At 44.4% G+C, this 25102-nt stretch overlaps 1 protein-coding gene across 3 annotated transcripts in view; it reads right to left on the bottom strand.

Moving 5' to 3' along the window:
* Positions 1–3116: 3116 nt before the first annotated feature.
* Positions 3117–25102, bottom strand: part of mri (BTB/POZ domain-containing protein mrityu) — a 214235-nt gene continuing 192249 nt past the window's right edge. For all 3 annotated transcript variants that reach the window (XM_075674588.1, XM_075674590.1, XM_075674589.1), the window contains 7 exons: positions 18737–19039; positions 15060–15162; positions 14288–14408; positions 12500–12597; positions 11939–12038; positions 10324–10434; positions 3117–8638 (listed from right to left, as the gene is read on the bottom strand). In XM_075674588.1, coding sequence (XP_075530703.1) covers positions 8214–8638; positions 10324–10434; positions 11939–12038; positions 12500–12597; positions 14288–14408; positions 15060–15162; positions 18737–19039 — 1261 coding nt within the window. In that variant the 3' untranslated portion in view covers positions 3117–8213. The remainder of the gene's footprint in view (positions 8639–10323; positions 10435–11938; positions 12039–12499; positions 12598–14287; positions 14409–15059; positions 15163–18736; positions 19040–25102) is intronic.

The raw sequence follows: 25102 nt of genomic DNA, 5'->3' as shown, positions 1-25102 counted from the left end.
TCTTACGTCGTAGTTTCCCTCGATCTTGCGAAATTCGTGTCTCCCGGAGCCACGTACACAGGTCCGCCAATCCTGGATCGTGAGGACTGCCTTCTTTATCCCACCGCTGCCAACCAGTTGTTGCAGCTAGGGTGTCGTTCCGGGTTTAGAATCCACCAAGCCCCTCGACTACTAGTCAGGTTGCAGAAAATGAAGGGAAAAATGCTTATTTAGCTTAGTTACGCGGCTCCAGTATGGAAGCCCACTCCATGCAGGCGGAAGTTAAACGTCTCAGTTCACATCAGGACCCTCACTTCACTCTCGACAAGTCTCTGCTTTTAATAACGTCGTCTGCCCTAGGCGAGTCGACTAGGGAGTTTGAAAACTGTCCAGCAGCAAATCACCATCAACTCCATTGCGATACCACGCCCATGCTCGCAATAACCCGCAGTAACTCTGCCTCCGAAGAAACTGGTTTGGAACCTGTGGAAATCAACCGGAGACTCCTAGTTTATTCGTCGTTGACCACCCCACATTACCCCTTTCTTCTTCGCTCAGGCTGCTAGGTAAAGGGCGGGGTGAGGGCCTTTCATGGAACCCTGCAACAGCCGGTTTACACGCTGTCTTGACGGCTGGATAAGTGCCGAGATGGGTGGTGAATGGACTCGTCGCAAATTTCTAATTAACTGCGCTTCTTTCTCCTTCTCATATTTTGCTCAGATTTCCAGGTAATTTCCAGGTGGGGTGAGCGCCTTTCAATAATCAGTGTCCACGCTGCGTTGTCTGGATAGGAGGTGCGGTGGTTTGACACGTGGCAAACGTTCAATAAACCCCTTTGTTATACTGAGATGTAACGGTGTCACGCATGCACAAGTTACACATGAACACATCGCAGGCGACGACTGGGGAAACTCGCCGGCAAAACGCTGGAGTGAGGAAACGCGGAAGCAGCAGCGAGCGAATTCACCTTCGAGTTCTCTCATTTAAACGCGAACGTCGAAAGCACGGGGCATACGAAGCTACCGGTACTCGGCACATGCAATTTGTCCATGATGTGGCTTTGTTTCGTTTTTCAAATTTTTTTCTTCACTATGGAGTTAGGGTGTCTACCAAGTTGACATTTCCAATTTCCCGGAGTTTTCCCGGTTTTCCCTGAGTGCCTTTGCAAAATTACCTGAGTGATGCAGAACTGTTTTATGTCAAGACGAGCTGAAACCATATCACCCGATGCGGTCAATCTCTAGTAAGCATATCAAAAAAATTTAAAAGACGACTTAATCCAATTTGAATACTAAGGAGTTGTGTTCATGTTATTCAAGATTAGAATAGAAAGGAGGGGTTAGTAATATGCACAGCAAATAAAATGTCTTCGAAGAACTTGCAAATCGAGTCGGACGTGCTCAAATACAAATAAAAAAGGAGATGCATACAAAAGCAAATGTTTTCGAATATGAGCTATCTTAATCAACTGATAGCAACCTCAGTGGTATGAGGACCGAACATTGTCACAATTGATATTCTCTCCCAACAGCTCGTAAGTAAACCTCAACTGTCCTGACATACTCTCAGCCCGCGCACGACGCCTCACTGTTGTGTTTCACTGCTTCAGAGTTTATATTGGTTTGGATGAGGGACACCTGCATCTCGGCATCAGCCAACACTGTGTTTTTTCAGCTCAAACGCCTTCAAAACGGCGGCAGCACGCTTCCTTTCCCGTTCACTCCTCAATGCGTAGGTCCCTATCTGTTCTTGTACTCTTTCCGTCACTCGTTCGCCCCACAGACGATATGAAGCATCTTTTTGGTCAGTTGCACGGTCCACGTCCTAGTTTTGTAACTTCTTAGGGGCCGCGAAAACGTCGGAAAAATCGGCCAGTTGGAAAAAAATAAATGCATGTCCTTTACTGCCCTTAAGGGCTCAAACCGCCACAGGAACTTTCGAAAACGCTGTGAAGGCCTGTCGGTACTGGTATTAGGCATATCGGTGCTCGTACTGTGACAGGAAATATGCTGTACACGCGTGTATAATTAAGGAATACGTAGTGTGCCGTGGCAATAGCCCCTTCCCACGCTTGTTACGCTTCACTGCAATACTTTTGCGTATGCTTCACCAAGTAACTTTCCTGTACGGAGGCGAAGCTGACTTTCGGGAAGCGGCATAATTCAACGCACCGTGCTTTTCAAGCTTCTAAGCCAATCGCGAGGACCGCAAAGCCGGAGTCCGTGCCATTGCTGAGAGAAGCGAATTCTTTCAAAAAAAAAAAAAGAAGACACGGCACCCAACGACAAGAAGCTTCATAGCGAGCGTCAAAGCAGCTAGGCCTAGCGTTGCCGCAGTGGTGGCTACGGCTTCCAACGGATTTGCGTGCGAGCGCCAGTTTCAGGCGGCGAGGCAATCAAAATGGCAGCAGTGGTGGCTTTTATTAATGCCGTTCCGTACCTGCGGTCACGGCAAAACGTCCGCAAAATCGGACGGCGAAACGTTCTTGCGTCCGGAATGTCAGACGTTCCGTTACATTGACTCTATGGGGTACGTGGCGGTGCCGCGAAGCCGTCCGAATTATCGGTTATCCGGAAAGTCGGTCGTTGACTGTACACTGGAAACTCCTCCAGCCGATGACAGGACGTCAAAGACGATTCATTACGATTCCTGTCTGTTGCTTGAGCCAGCATTGTCGCGACTTTCGACCCTTTCAATAAGATTACAACTAATTTTCCCTGATAGAGGCACAAATTCCGAGTTTTCCCCGAGTTTTTCCAGACTACTCAAAATCCTCGGGAATTCCTGGTTTTCCCGGTTGGTAGAGACCCTGTTAGGGCAGTTTTTCGGGGGATTTATGGCAGTGCTGTACAATCTGGAGGATCGCTTGCATTTCTGAAGTCTCCCGAATAAATGAGGTCAGTTGGCACGTATGCAATACTTAGCTGTTGCTTTCAAGTGGCACAGCAGGCGATCGTGAGTGGAGCACGGAATGGGAAAGGTTTTGGTAAAGCTTTCCTATTTCAGTGCAACAAATATTTCAATCTGTGGCACCACCGAATCGAGGTGCATTTGTAAGTAAAGGGGACAATGACATGTTTGTCAATACTGGATTGAACATTTCTCCGTGCGATGGCAAGTGAAGACAGAGACATGCCTTGACGTATGTGTAGATATATATTAGTAAAACCGTTCGTTTCTGTACAAAAGGAAGCAAGTCACGCATGAAACACTTTCACACACAAGTAACACTCATGATGACACAGTCCGTGTTATTTTCAACACTGTATAAAATGCAACATTATTTGCACGCAAGAATACACACTGTGAACATTACCGACACAAAAGGCAGGGCCGCAACCTTGCCAAAGAAAAAGACAGATGGGTGCAATGTGTTAGCCTCAGTGCACAGTAAGCCAAACTACATTTTTATATACATTTTTCTTCTTTGTTTTCACACACACGCGCACAGCATAACACTCTCTCCCAGGGCACCGCCTTCGACTCCAGGCGAGGTTAAACAGCACAAACTGCGGGATGTTGCGAGCTGCTGGGCACAGTGGCTGAATGGTGCAGCTGTTTGGAGCAGACTACAAAATTCATATCAAACACTCCTCACACCCCTTATTACTGGTGCTACATAGGCTGTTGCACACACTTGTACTCGTTAGACATTACGATGCATGAAGCACACAAAATATTTCCCTTTTCGAAAAAACTGTAAAGGCTTCATTGGCCGCGTACAAATTTGCGCAAGGAACCTACACATATTCTTAGCATTCTGAAGCTCAGGTGTGACCCCCAGTAACAAATACAGGCTTTTCTTTAACTCCAAACAGCGTGCAGCTTCTAGAAAATGCATCTACATCCCTTCCAAACCACCTAACCAGATCAGGCGCAACAGTGTTCTCAGGTGTTATAGAACATCCTATGCATAAAAAAAAAGAAAAAGAAAGCCCTACTTCCGGTAGTGTGCAATGTAGACACCAGCAGTGCTGGAGTCATATACTGCAGTGTTTAAAGGAAATATTCCTACCCACTGAGGAATCAGGCTTCAAGGCTAACAGCTGTGAGCCCTGTTACCTCCTGCACGTGAAACGATGCTCGGCCAATCAGGACCATGCAATGTTTCGCGCATCTCAACTTGTGGTCATTCTCTCTTGGCATATGTTGTAACTAGGCATCACAAATTAATCTACCTGAGGATCTGTTTAAAGTTTCAGCAGCAGCATTTGATACATCTTGTTGCAGCATGATCTGTGAAGAACACTAAAGTATTCAGTTAGTGTAGAAAACATTCAAGCCATGTGACAAATAATTCAATGTCAAATCATTGGTTGTACTATTAAGTGTTGGTAAGACCCTAGTCTTTAGTTGTTTCTACATGCAAAGCTTAGTCTTTCTCGTGAATAGGTGGTTTTAACAAAGAAAAAGAAAACAGAGGTATGTAGACTTTAGCTAAGTCTTAAGTTATTAATCCTTTGTTCATACAACCATGGCACAGAGAAAATATATCTACCAAGTAGAAACAAAAAAGAACAAATGAATATGAAACGCAGGAAGCAGAGACAGGTAACTAGCTGTCTGAGACGAACTATCTGAAATACTAAAATTTCCAGACAACTTAATACCGTAGTGTGCAAGTAACATTGCTTAGTTATTAAAAACGAACAATTGACACTCCAATGCATGTCACATGTAGTCTCTCTGTCTATGACAAAAAAAGCAAAAGGCATGAAAAAATTGACATTGTCTAAAGGGTGCCAAGCATTTGCAATGCCCAATAGAGTTCAGTCAGCGAAGGCGTGGCTACAACGTAATATTACTAATGCCTTTTTTTTCATTTCTTGCTGTCCTGACATTTGCAAAATACCCCACAAAAGGTCTTTACGAAAATGTAAAATTTGTTTGAAAATACATAGTTACATAGGATAGCATTTTTAATACTAAAGAAAGAGACGATGTTTGCAGAAACAGTCAGTTTACTTCACTTCCAGCTAGACTGGCCATTCTGTAAACTAGGTTGTAGAGTATAATTCTGTCTGTAAGCACAATGGAGTGACCAAATTATATATTTTGAAATCCAGTTTCAGGTCCTATTTGCTGGAGCTTTATGCTGGACTACAATAACTTGCAAGTAAAAAAAAATCGGGGAGGCTGAATGGTTAGGCTTAGCTAAGCCTACTTCAACTTGTAAGCACTACAATTGAAGTGCAATGGTATCTCGCATTTGAAGCTGGTAAGGCTTGTAAGCCAGCAAGGCCGATTACTGCAGAAGAAACTTTCAGCTAAAATTCCACAAAACCCCATTAGGCCTAGGTAATAGAATAACTGCTTTTTATTTCGAAGATTAGGTTTACCAACAGATTGACATGCTATGCACTGACACGACTACGGGAGGAAAACGATTATGCTATTGCTGCCACGATTCAAAGCACTCATGCTGATTGGCTCTTGGAAATTCAAGAGCAACATCTGCAATGTCATCAAAGGTGTATGACGAATCAGCTGAAAGTAAACCAATTGTAATTCACAAACACTTCAGAAATCTTCACGCAGGTCACTGACACACCACTCCCCTCACTCAATGGAAAAAATTTAGCTTAGTTTTAACTCTTACAGTAAAGCTTAAAGGGGCAAAGATGAAAGCAAATGAAATGTAAATGTAGAGGCTTAGCGGCTGCTGCAATGCTGCCAAGAAAACAGCTCAAGTGCCCTACATTTCGTACCAGTGCACCCCGTTTGCACATAGTTTTCTACATCATATTACAATGTTTTTCAGAAAGCACTATTTGCAAAAAATACATTTCTACGAAAGCTTGAAGTTTGGAGAAGTAATCCAGGGTTAAGGACACGAATTGCAAATGGTAATGTGGGACTTATTCCATTACACACAGGAACACTTTCGGTGCTTCACAATCATATCCCTCATACTTTCTATACAAATTTCGACTGATACACTGCACATGCATTAATTTAATGCATGCGCATTAAATTGATGCATGAACAAACCACGCTTGGAAGAATGTTGCAAATACTTAAAAGTGCTTGTTGATGAGCTTAGGCAAAGTTTCTACTGGACATGACCTTCATGACACTAGCAATATCAAGCTACACGAGATCAAATTTTGCTCCTCAAAAGCAGGTTTTGCCCAAGCCTGCATAATAGATTGACTGCAAGTTTCTACGCCAGAAAACAGCCGCAACATTCCTCACAGCACACTAGCAGCTCCAACAGCCTGAACCATCTCGCAACAGCAGCTACATATGAACAGGCGAGAAACAACCCCGTTACCTAAAACAAGGGAACAGGTAAAGTTCCTCGTCATCTCTGTGCATATCCTGGAGTGCAGAAGCATACCTCGAACCACAGTGAAGCTGTGAAAAAGGACATCTAGCACACACAGCATCAAGTACATGTTCAGGGTTCATTTTCTCCTATGTAGCATGTAAAATTATGACAGTGCCAGTTTATTACACAGTATAAACTCAATATAACGAAGGTATTCTTGCGCAAGATGTTAACTTCACTGAAACGAGGTTTGACTAACATTAAACAACAGTAAAATGCTATTTGGCAAATGCCACAGAAAAACTTTCCTTACTTTAGTATGACCGTACAATTAAGGAAACTTACCACTGTGCCAAAACAGAAACATCTAGAAAGAACTAGATAATGCAGGATTTCAGTGTAGTTAATGCAAATAATCAAACATGGCATGCATTGAAAAGCTACACACAAGGAAAAAGAATGTTTCAAAACCAGTCATATTTTTTCAGGAGCTAACATTATTTTCAAGTTGGCATTATGCTCTGCTGAGAAACTACTTATATTTGTCTTTTCCCTTTTTCTGTGGCTGTAAGAATAATATTAAAACTGCTTTTTGTTGGCCGCAGCAGGCCAGTTGGTAGGCCATGTCGTATCGATTTAGCAAAACGTCCAAGTGTGAAAATAAATCTCGCAGGATTAACCTGAATGCTCATAAAAAGTGTTATGAATTGGTGTTAGCGCGTACACCAGGACCTGAAAGAAAAATTTCTGCGTAATGTTCCAACACAGGGCGCACCCCAACTGTTCTATTAAATACAAACTTATAGGCTGGCAAAAGTATGTGCCCGTGCTTGGGACGGAAAAGAACTCTCCCCTCTTTCTGTTGACAAGTTTTCAAGTGCACAAAGTAACTACACCACGCATCACCCTTGGGGTTCAATCTTTGTGTTACAATGAACAGAGAGGCACATTGGGATGAACACATGAGTTTTAAGTCCGCTCAGAGGCACTGCTGTACAATGTGCTGCTTTCTTCTCGGTTGTTGCCAGGAATGAGGAAAATATGCCAACAGTGCGTAGTAACCATGCAAAGCACTTTAAGAGGCAAAGCGCCGCTGCTCAAGTAAAAAAATTTTGGAGTGAAAAACTGGAGCTTGGGTCGGACAGTTTAGCCGACCTGAAATTCCCTGCAGAAGTCAGTCCATAGCCAGAGCTGTCACTTCTTCGAGACATTGCACCTTACCGAGGTCGCGCCACGCTTCAAGAAAAGATGCATGCATGCAAAAAAAGGACAACTGAAGCTTCGAAGAATTGCTTATGCAACTTGCATTTCACCTTGTGTCCAAAAGTTCAGGGTTAAATCGTGGCAACTTGGAACAAAGGAAGCCAATGCAAAAGGTGGCTGCCGCAGCTATGCAAGATGTTCCACATCTTGCATAGCTGCTTCCACACTGCTGCTTGCACAACTTTGGGCTGGTAATACAAGATACCATGAAAAAAGCACAGAAGTAAGCTTTTACATGCCAGCCACTTCTGAGAGCGCTCAACCAAAGACCTTTTAACTCAAACAGCCAGGCAATGAGCCCTCGGTCATCAGATGATCCGTACCGCAATATTATGCTTGCGTAAAGCTTCGGCACGAGATATACTACATGGCTTTTTCATGTTTACATAAGGCCTTCCTGACTGCAACACTCAACTGTGCGAGTTGCCCGAGACAAGAAAACGAAACAGAAGCAGCAGCTAACAGCATTGAACATTCTGGCTCAGCACTCGTATCCCATCTGGCGATAAAAAATAGACGAATCAGACAAAGTGCTGCAGCGCAGTGCCTTGCCGAGTCCACCAGATGGTTAGGCATCTGCATTTATGCTGTTTCATGCGTGCACGAAAACCGTGTCCTGGCACTGAAAAACCCGAGGTGCAACACTGCTCCACAAATGCAATGTTCTTCCCGGCGGGGGGGAAACGGGCGCGTAGCGGCACTATGGCAGGTCGTCTGGTGGGAAGAGCACCGTTGGATAAGACTCCTTGGGCAGCAGCACCACTTCTTCCTGCGGCTGAGCGAGCGGCTCCTCGGCTCCTCCGACAGCGCCGAGCTCCTGTTGAAGCACGTGAACGACGACGGGCGCATTTGCAGCTAGGCCACCGACCGCACCGCCGCCAACCACTCCAGCTGCAATTGCTGCCTGGTGTATCGCCGCAGAGTTGGCAACCGGAGGAGACCCGTCGGTGGCGGAGGCAAGATTCGTGACGGACTTGCTCTTGACACACTGGAAGTCAACGTGCCGGCTCTTGGCCTCTTCCTTCTCCCAGGACATGCGCAGGAAGGGACGCTGCACGTAGTTGTAGATCACCTCGGCCCGCCCGCCCGGCCGACGCTTGACTTTCTCCTTGTGGGTTGGGTAGCCTGCACGCAGATGCATTGTGGCCACCTTTATTACTACTGCAGCTTGTCCAGATGAGCCTGTCGGGAGTTTATCCAGCTCCTGTTATTTTATGTAAACTGCACCAACGCTACCAATTTTCCAACCTGATCACTAAATCCAACATTCTGCCACCATTGACCGCATTTACTTTCTCTTCGTATCTGCCTGTTTTACACTAAGTATCTCATCCTCTGTGTGAAGATACTTTTCTTATCTCAACTAGAGTGTGAACTGGTTCTTTCTTCACATCTCTCACTGGGACGTCTAGCATATGTTTCAAAGATGCTGCAATGGTGCAGGATCGAGGGGTATCAGTAAAACATCAAAGACGTTGCATATCCAACACAGTATTTTGCGCTGTAGAGCTGAATATTCATCTACTGATTTGATGACCACAACAGTAATACTGCATAGACACGATCTCTGCCATAGCCAAGCCAAGGATTGTGCTGTTTCTTTTTGGGAAATGAAAATTTTTGTTATTTCTTTTGAAGTTGGTGAATTTCGATTTAACTGCCCCAAGCATCAAAAGTGACAAGTAACTGTGAAGTAAGCTGTAGAAAAGCAGACATCAGGAGCACTGTTGCTTTATATTTACTCCCAGATATCAATGCAATATAGGAATTTTTTTGTGTGATGAAGACACAGTCATAGTAGGCATCGACATCCAAGCAACTACAAGTGCCTTCCATAAATGCAGTTATTTTAAGACAACAGAGTAGCTAACAATGATATTGTGCAAATAAAATTCTCTATCTGCGAGCGGAAAAAGAAAAATATTCTGTATAAAACTGCCATATGACAAGGATCATTTTTGTTTCTTGTAAGTCTGTCAATTAAATAAAATTTAGCTGTTTAGCTCTTGTATCTCGTTAGAGCTGTTTTTCTAGCTGTGTATAGCAAGTAAGGAAGGAGCAGTATCCAAATAGGCAGTGTTTCTGTGATCCTCGTAGGTGTTACAATACTTAATGCCATGCAATTCATCAGCGATGTAGTTTCCACATTTTCACGGCGTCATCCTCAGAATGAACATGAACATGTAATGGCCATTCATAGCTGATCTGCATTGAATGCAAGGCTAACTAAGCAAACGGTGTCACGGCTGTTGACCTGAAATACTATTTAATGCCGAAAGTAACTGAAAAATGATGTTTCACTTTTAAATAAATAAGAAGGTATTCCATCAGTGGATCCTTGTTTACAAAATTAATGATCTGGAACCTTTTCGTACCACATGCATCCTTTTTTATTTAGGTGTCTGAAGAAGCAACACTTATCCTAGCCCCATATTTGTCCAGCATTTATCTAATTATGTGGTGAACTGGCTGGAACAACCAACAACGACCACAGGAAAAAGAAGTGGCAAGGAAATTATGGTCTTACTTTACTGCACACGCATCTCCTCCCGAACAGAAGTGAAATGTATGAGCATTTTGAAACAGCAGCTTGCATCCTTCTGCCAAGCATACTTTCAAACCATGCACGGCAATTTCACCCATCTAGCTTTTGACTGCCATTGTTCTTTCTTGCTTCGCATTTTAACTAAACAGTAATAAAGTGTACACAACACAACACACACAGCCCACTCGTGACAGCACACACCTACAAATGTGGGAAACCTATGAGCTGCATCAAATGAGCAGTAAATTTCTTCGCCACGACCCACCTTCAATGCCAAGCCGAATTTTTTTAAGGCCACGCTCCTTGAGCACCTGCTTGGCAACGTCCCGATTCTCTATGTACTTGAAGAAACGGTACATGGCTGTGCTATGGACGACTGAAAAGAAACGAGGGCACACGTGGAATCAAATTTCCAGTGCATGCATATAACAGGAAAACAAAGCTGTACCAAGAAGCCCTAGTTCAGATGCTACAGCAAGTTGTCATACAGCAAGCACACACATAAGTTGCAAGTCATTCTAGGAGCACCTCCTTATACTGCTACCAATTCCAGAGCCAAACCGCCCATAACAAAGACTGGTTACAATAAGAGGCAGGCTGATTCAGCCTGCAAATGACAATAGTTTCAAGAAATCCTTCTTAACTATTTCAAAAACACAGTACTACAGGAGTGAAACTTCTTTTGATGGCCAGTCTTCCAGTTAATCCAATTTTCCTAATTGGTTTCACCAAGTTGGGCGACACATAGGGTGCATAAGTTTAAGCTGTAGCTAGAGTCAATCAATTGTGGTGCTTGTACATCCTCCAGTTTGTCAAGAACTATTGCTCCCAGGGAAGCCCAAAACCAGCCTGCCTTTAAAAAATATTACACCTTGCTAACACCAGGAAATCCTCGCCAGAAATAAGCATGGTCTACTTTTTAGATGTGGGCCTCTCTTGGTATGTTACAGTAGTCAATGGTACACAGGGTATCAGTGCAACACTAAAGTAAACATCATAGTTGTAAAGCAATGAAATGAAAACGCATCACATAACAAATCGTTCAAATGCAGTTGCACCTACATATTTAGCTAGTTAATGAAATAATTGAAAGCAAACAGTTTATTTCGTTAACTTAACCATTTTATGCCAACAGCCTCTACACAACCATTATTTTTCACACTGATTTTGGCTTTTCCTTCAGACTTCTTTATTAGGATACCATATTTCCCCTACTCAAGCGTGCCCCTGAATATGACGCAGACCCTCTTTTTACAGGTTCAAAGTTGCAAAATAGTACGCATTAAAATCTAACATGTGCCAAATTTTAAAACAAGTAGCATGCCTTGAGTTTCACAGTTAAAAAAACACAAAAACCAAGAATTTACTTTCACTGAATGGAAATTTATTCACACACAACGTTCATTGCTGCCACTGTGAGATAATTCTTTAACACTGTCTATAGATGATGTGTCCATTATGAGGCCAATTTTGTTTGATATTTGTAGACGAGTCCACACCTTGGCTAGTCACTGTCAATCCTGCTATGAGCGCACGTACACAGAATACAAAAATGAAAAGTGCCTCACTGGTACTAACTTAGCGTGTAAAATTACTTTAGTAATTAGTAACAAAAGGACCACATTGTTGTTGCCAACATGCACTTTGCCATGTGGTGATGACAATGCCACTACCTCTGATCGCATGCTGTTACCAATGCTGCAAACATTGTTCCCGTTTCATATCCGGCTGTAACATGCATGCTATTGTCGAATCTGTTTTCTTGGAAATGCATTACAATCAGGTAGCTTAAAAAGAACCAAAACTATGTTACATCCTTGCAAATACAGCAAATTAAGTTGGATTACAAGTGGAACCAAATATTTCTTGAATGTACTCACTTTGCGAGTGTTCTTCACCAGTCTGTGGTGGGTACTCTTCATCCCAGTCAACTGTGTCATCATCCAAGAGAACCACTATGTGACACTCTCGGTCACCTCTCTATATATTGGCAAAAAGAAAAAGAACAGACGCGATATGTACATATGCTGAAAAACGCATCTTCACAACACAATAAGGTCAGAATGCATACTCAATCACAGATCTTTTTTTTTTTCTATCACTGATGAAATAAGAGCAAACCAAAGGTGGATATTACAGAAAATCAGGAATGACAGAATATAATTGCTAATGTACCTCTCATATTTATGATTACTACAGGACTGGCACAAAGGTAAACTGCATGACAGCCTGGTTGCATATATCCCTCTCAGTAATCACTCACTTTCAGGCAAATGAAGGAACAAGAAAATTAGACATAAGTTGGTGCCACACTAGAAAGGACCATGCACATTTTCTGGAACATTTAGCTTTTCTGAAAACTTAAACAGAACCCAGCGCAACTTCGCTGACTTGTCCAGAGGAAACCAGCACAGCAAGAGCAAGAAGGTCAAACTACTGACCTGAGCAGCATTGACCATTCTGCAGACAATCAGATCTTCAAGGAACTTCTCAAACTGCTGGCGAGCTCCCTCATTGGAGAGCTCATGAAGAAGGCCTCCTAGTGAGATGAGAGAAGCAGCTGCTGAGACGCGACATAAACAAAGCAACAAATCTTGCACTTACAACACACACAACAATTTGTGTCACTGTCGGGGGACTATTAGGTAAGGTTAAACATGCTCATCAAACCAACTTAAAGCAACTGCAAGTTACAATGAAATATTTGCCGCATGTGGACAAACAAATTCTTGCTAAGGCAAGTTGGTGGGCACTAAATGATAAAAGAAATAATTTCTGCCAATAACGTTTTCCTATCGAACCACCTGTGACGAAATGTTCGAATCACCTGCCACCTACTGTTATGAGTGCTCCATCTTTGCAATCCTATACAAGCATTCACTTTTGTGAAACATTTTCTAGGCATTTTATATGATAAATGTTTCTTCAGAATGTCAACAATCCTGTACTTTTTACCAGCTGTCCTATCATGTAACCATTATGCTATTTTGCTGCTATACTTTATTATTCTCAAATTTAATGTTCTATTTGTATTTTTTTAAAGGAACACAGTCGACTCTTGTTACAACGGTCCCCGATAATCCGCCAAAGAAAGTCCATTTTATTCGAAGTCCTGTAATATCCAAAATGCCTCACTTCCGAAACTTTCGTCGCGATGTCTAACAACTTTAATGCAAAGAATGAGTGACGCCCAAAGAACAAACAAAAAGTCTCAGTTTCACCCGAAAGGCAAAGCATCGATTGCGATAGCAAATTACGCAAGCGCGGCAGCGGCAGCGAGCGAACTGACCTTCGTGCGTTCTCTCGTTTCAACGCGAACTGAACGTCGAACGCGCAGCACATACGAAGCTGCTGGAACTGGGTGCACTCTGTCCTCATCGCAGATTGCTTTTAAGATACGGCGCCCGCTCAGTTAACAACCGCCAGTGGAGTAGCTCCACCCCCCCTCCCCGCCCCTCGCACACAAAAGGCGGCATGCTTCCGCACCGCTTTCCTTCCTTCCTCGTGCGCAAGATATTGAGCTGTGATCGTCGGCAGACCCTTGCAAGTCAACGCCAGCCCGTGTCGGAGGCAAAAGACCGTCTTATGCGACCAATTGTGACAAAAATTGCTGCTAATTTCATCCACTGTATCCAATAGCCCATTGCAGCGCGGTCTGCTAAATGTGAACTTCGTTGCATTAATAAAATAGGTAGAACAAACTATAAGGCTGAAATATGGTCCGTTATATCTGAAAATGCATTGTATGTGGGTCCGTTGTAACCAGCGTAGACTGTATCTTGCTTTGCACTATTCCAATTGCCTTTACAGTGTGCTTCTTTCAGATTTTGCTGTTCGTTTTATTTTGTATTTCCTTTGTGTATATGTTTAATGAATAACTGTATTGGACTGTAGAAAAAGAACACTTATTTGCATTAATGATTTCACTGTGAATTCCATAATCAGCAATTGCTTCTGCATTATGTCCTTCATGTAATCTATAAGAGGCCCCACATCAGCCTTGTGCTACAGGACCGATTTCTGTATGCTTACATGTAGTGTACCTGTTACTCCACCGTTATCAAGAAATTTCAAGAGCAACAAATGGAATACAAGGATACTACTGTGGGACACTTTTCTGTGTTAAGGTTAGCTATCTGCCAGCTGACAATGCGTAATATGAAACGATGTGCTATTATTAATGTATAAACAGGTAGGCTATACTGACAGGCAGAGTACCAGTTACATACTGAGGTTGTGGCACTTGACAGTTTGGGCATCAAACGGGATGAGAAGATAGTCGCACGCTTCTCGCAGTTCAGGCACCGTAACACTTGGAGGGCAGTAAATGACGCCGGTCTTGTAGTAGTCCTTCGAGAGAAGAAAAAAAGAAAGGTGTGAGGTGCCACCGCGACCAGTAGTTACCTGATCAAATAAGTTCATTTTACCATGTACTTTTTAGCCTTGCTAGTCCTAGGCTTTAAATCTCTTTCAAAACACAGGTATCCAAAACATCTCAATACTAATGCCCTTATGTGACTATTTTTGTGCCCACAGCCTGAACACAAATCGTTAGCGTATCATATAAACTTAGCTTCATCTGCCCAGGACAATTTCCTTCAATTTTAGCACGAACTGGAGCTTACAATTTAATAGCAGAACCTCTGCAAACACTGCAAAAGTTTTACTCAATGATGAAGGTACCGCTAAGAAACGAGCTCAACAGCAGCAAGTTTCTGCCGAAAAACAACAACAAAATATTTGTTCCAAAACAGCTACAGCTTGGGCAAGATGGTACACAAAAAAAAAAAAAACTGCAACAGCATGAAAATAAGGACACCCTGTCATTGTTTTTAGGTGCACATGACCGATACATGTTTGCGAAAGGGCAACATATACTAAAGAGCACCACCACCACATACACTATATGCATATTCCCTCTGCTAAAAAACAATGAGATTACTTAAATCTTTATGGTCACCTAGTACAATGAACAAATAAACACAGCAACATCGTGCTTACCAGTATGGCTCTGAAGACGGTTGCAGACAAGCCTTCAGCCACCTCGTACTCTCCCCGCTCATTGGGCCTGGTGATGTTGTTCTCGAGTGATGAACCAAACATGCTACAAACAAGGAACGCCATTGCAAAACTGAACGTTCTATTACTGCACAGGCAGACCAGTCAGAACTATGGAATGTATGAACGTCTGATTTTTTGTATGGCTAACACGATGACGTTATAGAAAGAATTAAGCAACTCACTGCTACATTTGAAGAAAAAAAGGTTATTGTAGGCATTTTTACACTCGGAGAGCTTTTAAATGCTCTAAAAAATGATTGCATATCTTTTGTGACGTTACTTAAGCTAGTACTATGCACAAAAACTGCTGTGTGTAAAGGAAATACCACCATGCTTCAGGCAACATTCTAATTCATGATACCTTGCAAGCCCAGTAAAACATACTGTGCAAGAGGTGTTACCAGGGTGTCTACTAAGTTGACATTTGCAAATTCCCTGAGTCTTTGCACGATTCTCTGAGTGAAAGAGAACTTCGTTTTATGTCAAGATGGACACCATGACATCCGATGCAAGCATGTTAAGAAATAAACTTAATACACTTGAATAGCAAAGGGCAAAAAAAAAAAATCAGAAGGGAGGGGTTCGTAAAATGCACAGCAAATAAAATACCTTCGAGAAAAAGAGGTAAAATCTATTGCAAATCAAGTCAAACATTCTCAAATACCAATAAAAGAAAGACGTATACTGAACCAAATATTTTCAAATATTAACTATTTCTATGAAGTGATAGCAAGCTCATTGTATGAGCCCCGAACTTTGTGACAAGTGAAGTTCTCTCTTAAGTCAACTTCAACTGTCCTGACATACTATCAGCCTGCGCACAATGTTGTTGCACTTCACTGCTTTAAAGAGTTTATTTTGGCTCAGATTAGGACCACGCACATCTCGGTATCAGCCAACACTGTTTTTTCCTTTAAAAAAGCAGTGGCATGCTTCCTTTCCCTTTCATTCCTCAATGCATAAGTCTTTTCTGTTCCCGTCCTCCTTCCACTGCGCGTTCACCCTACGGACCATTTGAAGCATCCTCTTGGTCAGATTTACAGTCAATGCCCGATTTTTCGGACTCCCTAGGGGCCACGAAAATGTCCAAGAAATCGGCAAGTTTGAAAAAATGAATGCATGTCTTTTACTGTCCTTAAGAGGAAGCTTTAGCTCGGGTGCTCCTATCTAAATAGATAGATAGATAGATAGATAGATAGATAGTACTTTTATTAATATGTATAATATGAGAATTCGTTTTACTTGGCAACCACTGCACCAAATTTGACGACGTTTGTTGCATTTAAAACAAAAGCTTAAAAGCTAGAGACTGTTGGCTTCAAATTTTTTATTTAGGTCACCGATTTTATCGGCGAATATCACAAATTTTCATGAAACTATAAAGTTTACAACTCTAACTCAGCAATGAAAAATGATATAACAATTGTGTTAATTGCATGTAATAATACATCTAAAGCAGACAAAACTGATATGTTACATATGAATGTCAAAAAATTTAGTAATATGGAAATAGCTTTTGCAGAACCCTTGTACACAACATAATAAATTCACGTAAGACAAACTGACGCATCAAATTTGTCTGCCTTGAATGATCTAATAGATACCAATTACAGAACCGCGATATCTGTTCTTGATGCTGAGCTAGAAATTTGAAACTTCATGCTTCTACATTTTTGAACTTTCAAATTTTCGGAAATTCTTTTAATAAAATTTAGAACATAACTCAAAATTCTGCTTAAAACAGTCACTAGAATTTAACTTTCTCGCTCAAATGTAACAAATTTCACTAAAATGTAAGTTCTAATAACTCACTAGCTGATATTTTTTAAGCTCGTGTCACTCAGCGGTGCGACTACAAGACTTAAAAGCTACGCTATGCTTATTAAGCAACATGGCTTAAGGCACACTTGTTGGAATCTGCATCTTGTTAACCTTATTGATTATCTATCACATCAATGGATTTTACAACTGCTACCACCACCACTATTTTTATTACATCTTTCCATTTACATGTTCCCCATTTTTCTGCTTTCCCTCCTACTGCAACAGCAATTCTATGGACACTCCAGTAGAATTCCTGTCATCACCACAATATTCCGCATAAAGCCAAAGTGCAATAAGATCACAGCTGTGCACCATGTGCTGTAGGAGCTAGAGCCAAAAAGGAAGGCAGCTTTGTGTGGTGGCGCCTTGCATGCGCAGGGAGTAGAGTAGGGCAGGTGGGTACAGTCTTCTCTTGTGCTTAAAGGAGGCGAGCGCACGCTTGATGAGGGGGGGGGGAGGTAAGAAGAAGCAGGCGTTTCCTCTAGTACATGGGCGGCTACAAATAGAACAGCTGAGCATGACTGGGCATGCCCTACCTTGGAGGTAATTTGTTGGGGACAGAAAGGCTATGCTTGCCAAGGGCTAATGGCTTTGTGTGTGCTCTGTTCACCCAAGCCTACTTGGGTGAAGAAGCAGCCCAAAGGGAAATTCGCTCACTGCTGCTGAGGATCTTCATCGTGCCAGTGTTGTCAGAGCGAGTGCCACGGTCATCGAGTGAGATGTACTCATGTTGTCTACGCACGCGTGGAACCATGCCTGGTAACATATTTAGTAAGTAAATGTTTACTGCCATTTATCCGACCAATGAAACTTTGCTTCGTGTTGTTTATACTTTGGTGATGCAATCAATGCTTCACTTTTCAGGGGCAACAAACTTTTTCTTTCCTGGTGAAAGCTCCCCAATGGCGTCTATTTTCCAACTCATTTAAGGTTATCAATTTGCATCTCATTCACGAAACTCCAGCATCACGAGTCTAGAGTTTGTTTGCGCAGCTATCCGAGGGTGACTAATCCCGTGGTGATTAGAGGCATGGATAGAATAAATGAGGGTGGGGGCACAGGAACTAAGGAGTTTACAGCTATGCACTCCATGCCCCCAAAAGTTCCTCACAAATCCCTCACACTTTTTATAACTGACTGGCGCCTATCAAAAACACGGCACTTTATTTTGGGCCTCACAGATTTGAATTTTAGTTAACCTGCTTTAGGATCAGGTATTCAAATGTTCCCCACAAGCATTCTCAGATTTCTAATGATTTCTATGCTACTTGCACAAAAGAAATGACGACTCCTTATATTCTACATAAAAGATGTACAGAACTATGAGAATGCATCTGCATTTCTTTCCCTTTTCTTAAATTTACATTTTCCAGTGGAGCTGGCCTAGGAATGACCATCGGAACAACTCCATAAGCCAAGCTCTTTGATATCTGTGACAGAGAGAGCCAGGCGACGTCACAGAGAGATCTACTTTGCAGAGGCAGTAGGATTCGAAGCTGAAGAGTGTTAACTGGTCCACAGTCAAAATAAGCAACAGGTGTTTAGAGTACTAGTGGCAAAAAAGCAGGGAAGAGACCGATAGAGCTAGGGTAGTTACAAGCAGCGCTCGGTAACTGTGCAATATAGAGATGGAGGACTTAATGAAGCGAGAAAAGATCAAGGAGAGATGGCAAAGTACCAGACCGCAATACGTGTAGCCAAATTTGAACAGCTCAAACACTCCAGTTGACTACTTGTCACTCCACCTTGTTTCGAAGGGGATGCCGATTAAAAACCATCACTACCAAGCTCACCGTCCAAGCATGGTGTCTGGCTGCAGCGCGAACAGTGCGGGGTCGACGACGAACCGCGTGTTGTCCACGATGAGGGTGACACGCTCGTCTGAGCCTGTGGCCAGTGAGAGTGCCGACATAGAGGCAGTGGCCGCCGGCAGGCAGTCGCCGTGGCCGCTTGTCGCCATCACGCCGCCTGAGGTCGAGGCCCCGAGGCAGGGCACGCTGCTGCTCTCGGTCGAGCTGGAACCGCTGCCCGAAGAGCTGCACCCGTGGCCCACGCTGGCCGATTGGCTACTGGACAGCAGCTGGCCGCGTCGAGACCTGAACACAAGAGCGTATGCGTGGTGAGTACGTTAGTGTTCCTTTCAGCCCACAAATAAATGCACTGTTGCATTTATATGTTAACGGAATTGTAGCAGATAAATGTTGCAAATAACTTTTAAAAGGAGTAACAGAGGGCTTTACGTGACCAGCACCCACTTGATGGGCGTTGTTCATGCTACTCGTATGTTTTTTTTTTCCACTGTCCATCAACTATTTCACTAGGTTGAATTGCCTAACCTTCCATTATCTTCCTTATTAACAAGGAGTCCGATGATAACGGACGACCTAGATCTTTCGTTATCTCCGACGAAGAAAGAAATACCGCAAAAAGAAGAAAAGGATGCACGACAACGAATCGTCGTCTAGCACGATGCGCCTCTTAAGTACGTTTGAAGCCAGGGTTTCGCGTTTCACAATCAACGAAGACGTTTTATCAATGACGAAGGCCTTATCAGACGGAGTTCGCGATGCTTAGAACGAAGCCAAAGTTCGCTCATACAACGTCCACGGCCGCTCCGGCGACCTACGTGCGCTTCTACGCATAAAACAACGGGCGCGCGCTCCATCGCCGGAGCCGGAACAGCGCTGCTGTCGCTTTCGGGTCGAAAGCGACGTCACGTCACACCTCGCTGCTGATAAGAGCACGTCGAAGCCAGAACGGCAGTTCGAATACTTGGCATAGCGCACTAGGTGCCTCAAACTTGCAAACAACGATAAAGTGGTATCAAACAAAGAAAAGGTTTAGATAATGGTTTACTGGGAGACGAATTATATAGCGATCCATTTCATTGCGTTATTTTTGTCTTCACCAGGGCTGCATTATCGCCGGTATCGGCCGCTCGTTGCGATGGCTGATAAGAAAATAATGATCTATAGAAAATAATCTATACTTATTACAACCCCAGCACTGCCCGCTGTATTCAAACTATTCCAGCGTGTGTGCTGTTTCATTAGCCGACCACGGAGAAGGAGGGATATGCTTGGATGATAAAACAACGAGGAAACAGCATACGCTTCCCTGTAGAGCTGGCAGCAAACGCTTCTGAGAAAGAAGCTTTATCTAAGCTGCACGAAAAAATATATCCGGCGAATGGCACTTTGCTTTCCGTAGCAAGTCACATTACTCGTGAAACTTGCGACGGTTCATTCACCGCAGGATGGTATAAAGGCGGTGACACGTGTTGGATGATGTGCGCTTGCAGAGCAATCCCGCGTGACACTTTTGATGACGCAATAACGGCTACGCAGCGCCGGTAGAACTCCTGTGAGCAATCGATAACGCGTGCGATCGAGATTGCCGGTGTTAATGCGAAAATGTGTCACGGGCAAATCGATATAAGTCACGCTGGAAAATACAGCTGCAAAGTGCACACAATTTTTGTTTCGCGTTCATGCGAGGTGTATTATACAAGCTTGTCCGAAATTATAAATGAAAAGTCGCAGTTTCGCCGAAAAGCGAAGCACTGATTGCGATAGACAATTATAAGGCATCTATCTAAAGTAGTACTCCATCAGCTGCATCAACTGCTGTAAAGGTTTGCTAACTAAATAAGCACGTTGTCACGCGCGAAAGGCAAACACGAACACGTCTCACTCAATGATCGCGGACATGCGCTATCAAAACGCTGGCGTGATGAACAGCGGCAGCTGCGGCGAGTGAAGTCTCCGTGCTCCCTCTCGCTTCAATGCCAACTGGGCGCACGAGAACACAGCGCACGCAAAGCGATCGCTTATGTGGGGCCGCTTACCTTTCACGCCTAAAGAGAAAGCGCGCGCGACCACGCTCACCTAGTATATTCTCACTGCGGGAGATACAGGGACATATGTAGGGACACTACGCTCACCGCCGCAGCCAACGTAAAAGGAGATTGCCCCCTCCCCCCCTCGATCACGCGCATCTCCCCACTCTCCCCTTACGTGCGTGAGAAGACGGCGCGCAACCTCCTCGCCTTCCTCCCTTGCGCGCACGCGAGAAGACGCCGCCGCATCAAGGCACCATCTGTCTCGGCTCAGTCTCGCAAGCTTTCCCTCGCACCTACAGCGTACGGAGCGCGTCCGCGATGTTATCGCACTTGAACATCACGGCGACCCCAACGCCGACGATTCACCTAGACTATACCATGTAAGCGCTATCACAATAAAAAATAAATTCTGGGGGGGGGGGACGCTTTAGGTGCCAAAACCACGATATGATGAGGCACGCCCTAATGGGGTGCCCCAGATTAATTTTGGCCACATGGGGCTCTTTAATGTGCACCCAATGCACGGTACACAGGTGCCTTTGCATTTCGGCCCTGTCGAAATGCGGCCGCTAGATCTGGCCGGGATTCGATCCCGCGCCCTCGTGCTCGGCAGCGCAACACCAAAGCCACTTAGCCACCACAGCGGGTTTGCCCGGAATGTGCGCAGCTTGAGAAACGCAGGAAAATTTGGCATGTGCAGGAAATGAAAGTGCCGCGCACCGACATAAAAATAGCGGCCGAACTTTTACTTACGCCATCACTAATTCCGACGCAAAGCGTCCCCCACGTCCTACCTAGGCAATCAAATAAGCTGCCCCTGCAACAATCTCTAAAACTCGTTTGATCGGAAACGACGAAAAGAATTGCGCATTTGAAAAAAAATTAAGGGCGCCGTATCGAAATTTCTGCGTAGCGAAGGAATTGCCGTCGCCTTCTGATTAACGACGTCCGATAATCACGCAACGAGTGACGGCTTATGTGTCGCTTCATTCTCAAATCCTAGTGGTCCTATGCTGGCCAATTACCTGTCAAACGTCGTCACAAGCTATAGTCACATCTCGCAGGATGATTAGAAGCTGCGCGAGCTCAAAATTATTCATTGGCTCAGAAATTACGCTGTTCATGAAGTGACGATGCACACAAGGACAAAGACGGACACATGGCGGGCTGTTTCAGAACTGTTATTTCGTCAGCATTACGTGACGCTCTTCTTTCCTTCTATATGCTGACGGCCTGAAGGTATTTCAGACTGTCAACAGTGTTCACGACTACATTGACTTCCAAAAACACACTTTTGACATTTTTATGCGAAAGCGTTGAGGGACCAGTGTTGCAGGAAATCCAGTGTCAGCGTAGGCGTCCACGGCCGAGAAAAATCATCCATACAACTACGCATATTCTATAGGGCACTGAAGTTTTCCTTCTATCAAAGTTGCTCATGCCTTGCCTTACGTCCTTTACCAAGCTATTGCTCGGAATTTTGAGAATGGCAGCCCACAAACAAATGCCATGAAACAAGACACTGACAGTGCACGCCTTTTATGTTAAATCTTCTCAGACAAATATCAAAAGTGCTACACAACACAAAGTGGCCCACGCAAGAGGCCGGCGTTCCTACCAAAAAGTTCGCCTTCGTGCACACAGATGTCACTGCCAGCGCTTCCCGGTAAACATTAGGGTCATGTATAAGCTACAGTTGCCGGGCAGCGTGAGAAGCACTCCGGGATCTTTGAATGCTATTGCGTTCCACTATCAAAGGCTAAGCTTAAGCATCCTCCAAATTTTTCAAACTGGCGCAGAAACAATAAAGGTATACTCTGAAATGCTTCTAAAGCTATGGTATTTAGTTATGCGCGGAAAACGCACCATGTGCAATTTTCATACACCCTTCGGGATGCTTCCTTGCCTATGGTCGATGAAATGAAAGCTGTTGGTCTGTACGCTTAGCCTTCTCTTCACACGCTAAATATGCGAGACAACGTACCACTCGCGCTCTTGGTATTGTTTGTCGTAAATAGCACGACTTAGATTCCCCTGTTGCATTTGTTAAATTTACTTTGCTGTGCGCCTTCCCCTACTGAAGTACGCATGTGTAGTTTCGGGCGGAACGTGCCAATCTAATTATGACCTGAATGAATGCGTCCAGAATGCGTCCTACCAAGCTTACTACGGGGAGCTATGGTGCTAGTGTCCACGGTAGCTCCAAGTATTGCTGCTCAGCTAGATTAGGAATGATGGGCAGAGTATATGCATTTGCGTAGACGTCGTCCTTCTGGCTCAAACGGCTCTGTGGCTTTGCAAAATGACAATTTTCAAGAATAGATTGCGTTGTATATGCAACAATTGGCAGCAATTAAACCCCTGCACTGTCTTATTGCCTCCTGCACTTAGAAACATAGAAACATATTCCGATAAAGGCAGACAAACTGCACTAAATAAAGCTACACGAACATCTAAAAAAACGAAATTAACTAAATTATGGGGTTTTAGGTGGCAAAAGCACGACCTGATTGTAACAGGGAACTCCGGATTAGTTTTGATCCTCGGGGATTCACTGACGTGCACCTAAATCGGGGCACACGAGCGTTGTTAAATTTCGCCGCCATCGAAATGCGGCCGCCGTGGCCGGGATTCGATCCCGCGACCTCGAGGTAATAAAAAAAAAAAAAGTCTAAAGCCACAAGCCCGAAGCTCGATCAGACAAATCCGTGCACTCACTATAACTCCCACGATAGGTAGCTTAATAATCGAAGCACTGGAGTTCCCTCCATAGTGACTTTCGTAGCACACGTCTACGGCCGATGTCAACAGGTCTACCGGCAAGGCGCGCGCCTCCCCGACAGGGCCTCGCCGATGGACAGGATGGCGCAATCGCCAAGCTTTGGGCAACGTTTAATACCCCTCGGGCCATCGCATCCAGGCAGCGCGAACGGCGAGCTATATAAGCCTAAATCCTTGTTGGCGTACTAGGGTTGCGCGCACACCAAATATCGCGGGGACGCGCGCGGGCTCGCTGATCGACACAACGCAATATTCGCCGGACTCGCGCACGAACGCGCGCGCGCGCGCGCAAGGGGGAGACAGCCGCCGGAGATGGGGAGAAGGGGAGAGACGGCGACGCGGTTCCTTGGCGTCGACAAAGCACGCGATACGCGTCAACGGCCACGAAGCCGGCGCGAAGAGTGTACACCGCGCCAGGCACTATGGAGCGGCCGTGCGCAGATCGCTGGCCCTTAGATACAGCGGTATACCTTCGCTCTACGAACAGTTCGGCTCACGAGTATAGTCCGTTCGAGGGAACAGCAGCGTTCGCAAAGGTCTTACTTCGGTTCACAAATTCTAGTCCGGCCCACGAACTTCGTTTCGCATCGGGTTCACGGAGATTGCTCGTGCGACGCTTGCATGACGTATTGTATTTGCTTGAAAAAGGAAGAAAAAACGATATATAATAATTTTGCCTAAAAACTGATCTTTCAATGTGAAGTGCAAATTATGTATATGATGCCTAAGTTCAGAAAAAAATGCTAAATTAATATTACTTAGAGGTTTTCAGGGAACACTTGCGGCCAGACTGCCACACCTGGACAGCTGTGGCCAGTCCCTTTCAAAGCCAGGGCGAGGCCATTTTAATTTTCCGCGGCCGGAGCCTCCCGCAGCAACGCCACCTAGATAGCACACTACTCTATGACAGCATGCTACTATAGAGCTGACTGTCATGCCATTCAATGAGAATGCTGCCGTTTGAGCCGCGGTGATTTCGACGTCACCGCTTTCGTCACCCCGGGCTTGGCAATGTAAATGCAGGACGTCATAAAGCTCAGTGCAAAGGCCTTGTGATATCTAGGTGACCTTGATCGCAGCAGCCACAGTGAGAGAGGGCGGCGGGGAGGAGGTTTGCTCAACAACTTAAATTCTTAGTACACATATACACACACACACACACACACACACACAAACACACACACACACACACACACACACACACACACACACACACACACACACACACACACACACACCAATGTGTTGCGTTGGTCGCCAACATCGCATCGCACCACTTTCGTTTCGCACCAGTTATCGCGTCGCACCCAGCAATCGTATAACTATGATACTTGGAACGATGAACTGTGCATAACGCATGTCAACATACATTTACCGACGTCCTCATGGAGACCGGTTGCGCCTTCAGGAATCACAAGTGGCCTAATGAGCGAAGTGAAAGCTCAGGCGAAAACTTAAGGCACACTTACAAAAGAGAGTGAGAAACAAAAAATAAAGCAGATTTTAGGGCACAACACAAGAGCGCGCCGAAAGAAAA

This window comes from Dermacentor variabilis, chromosome 11, assembly GCF_050947875.1.
Source record: "Dermacentor variabilis isolate Ectoservices chromosome 11, ASM5094787v1, whole genome shotgun sequence".
In the NCBI taxonomy this organism is placed as follows: domain Eukaryota; kingdom Metazoa; phylum Arthropoda; class Arachnida; order Ixodida; family Ixodidae; genus Dermacentor; species Dermacentor variabilis.
Note: the sequence above shows the minus strand (reverse complement) of the source record. Positions and strands in the feature narration are given on the sequence as shown.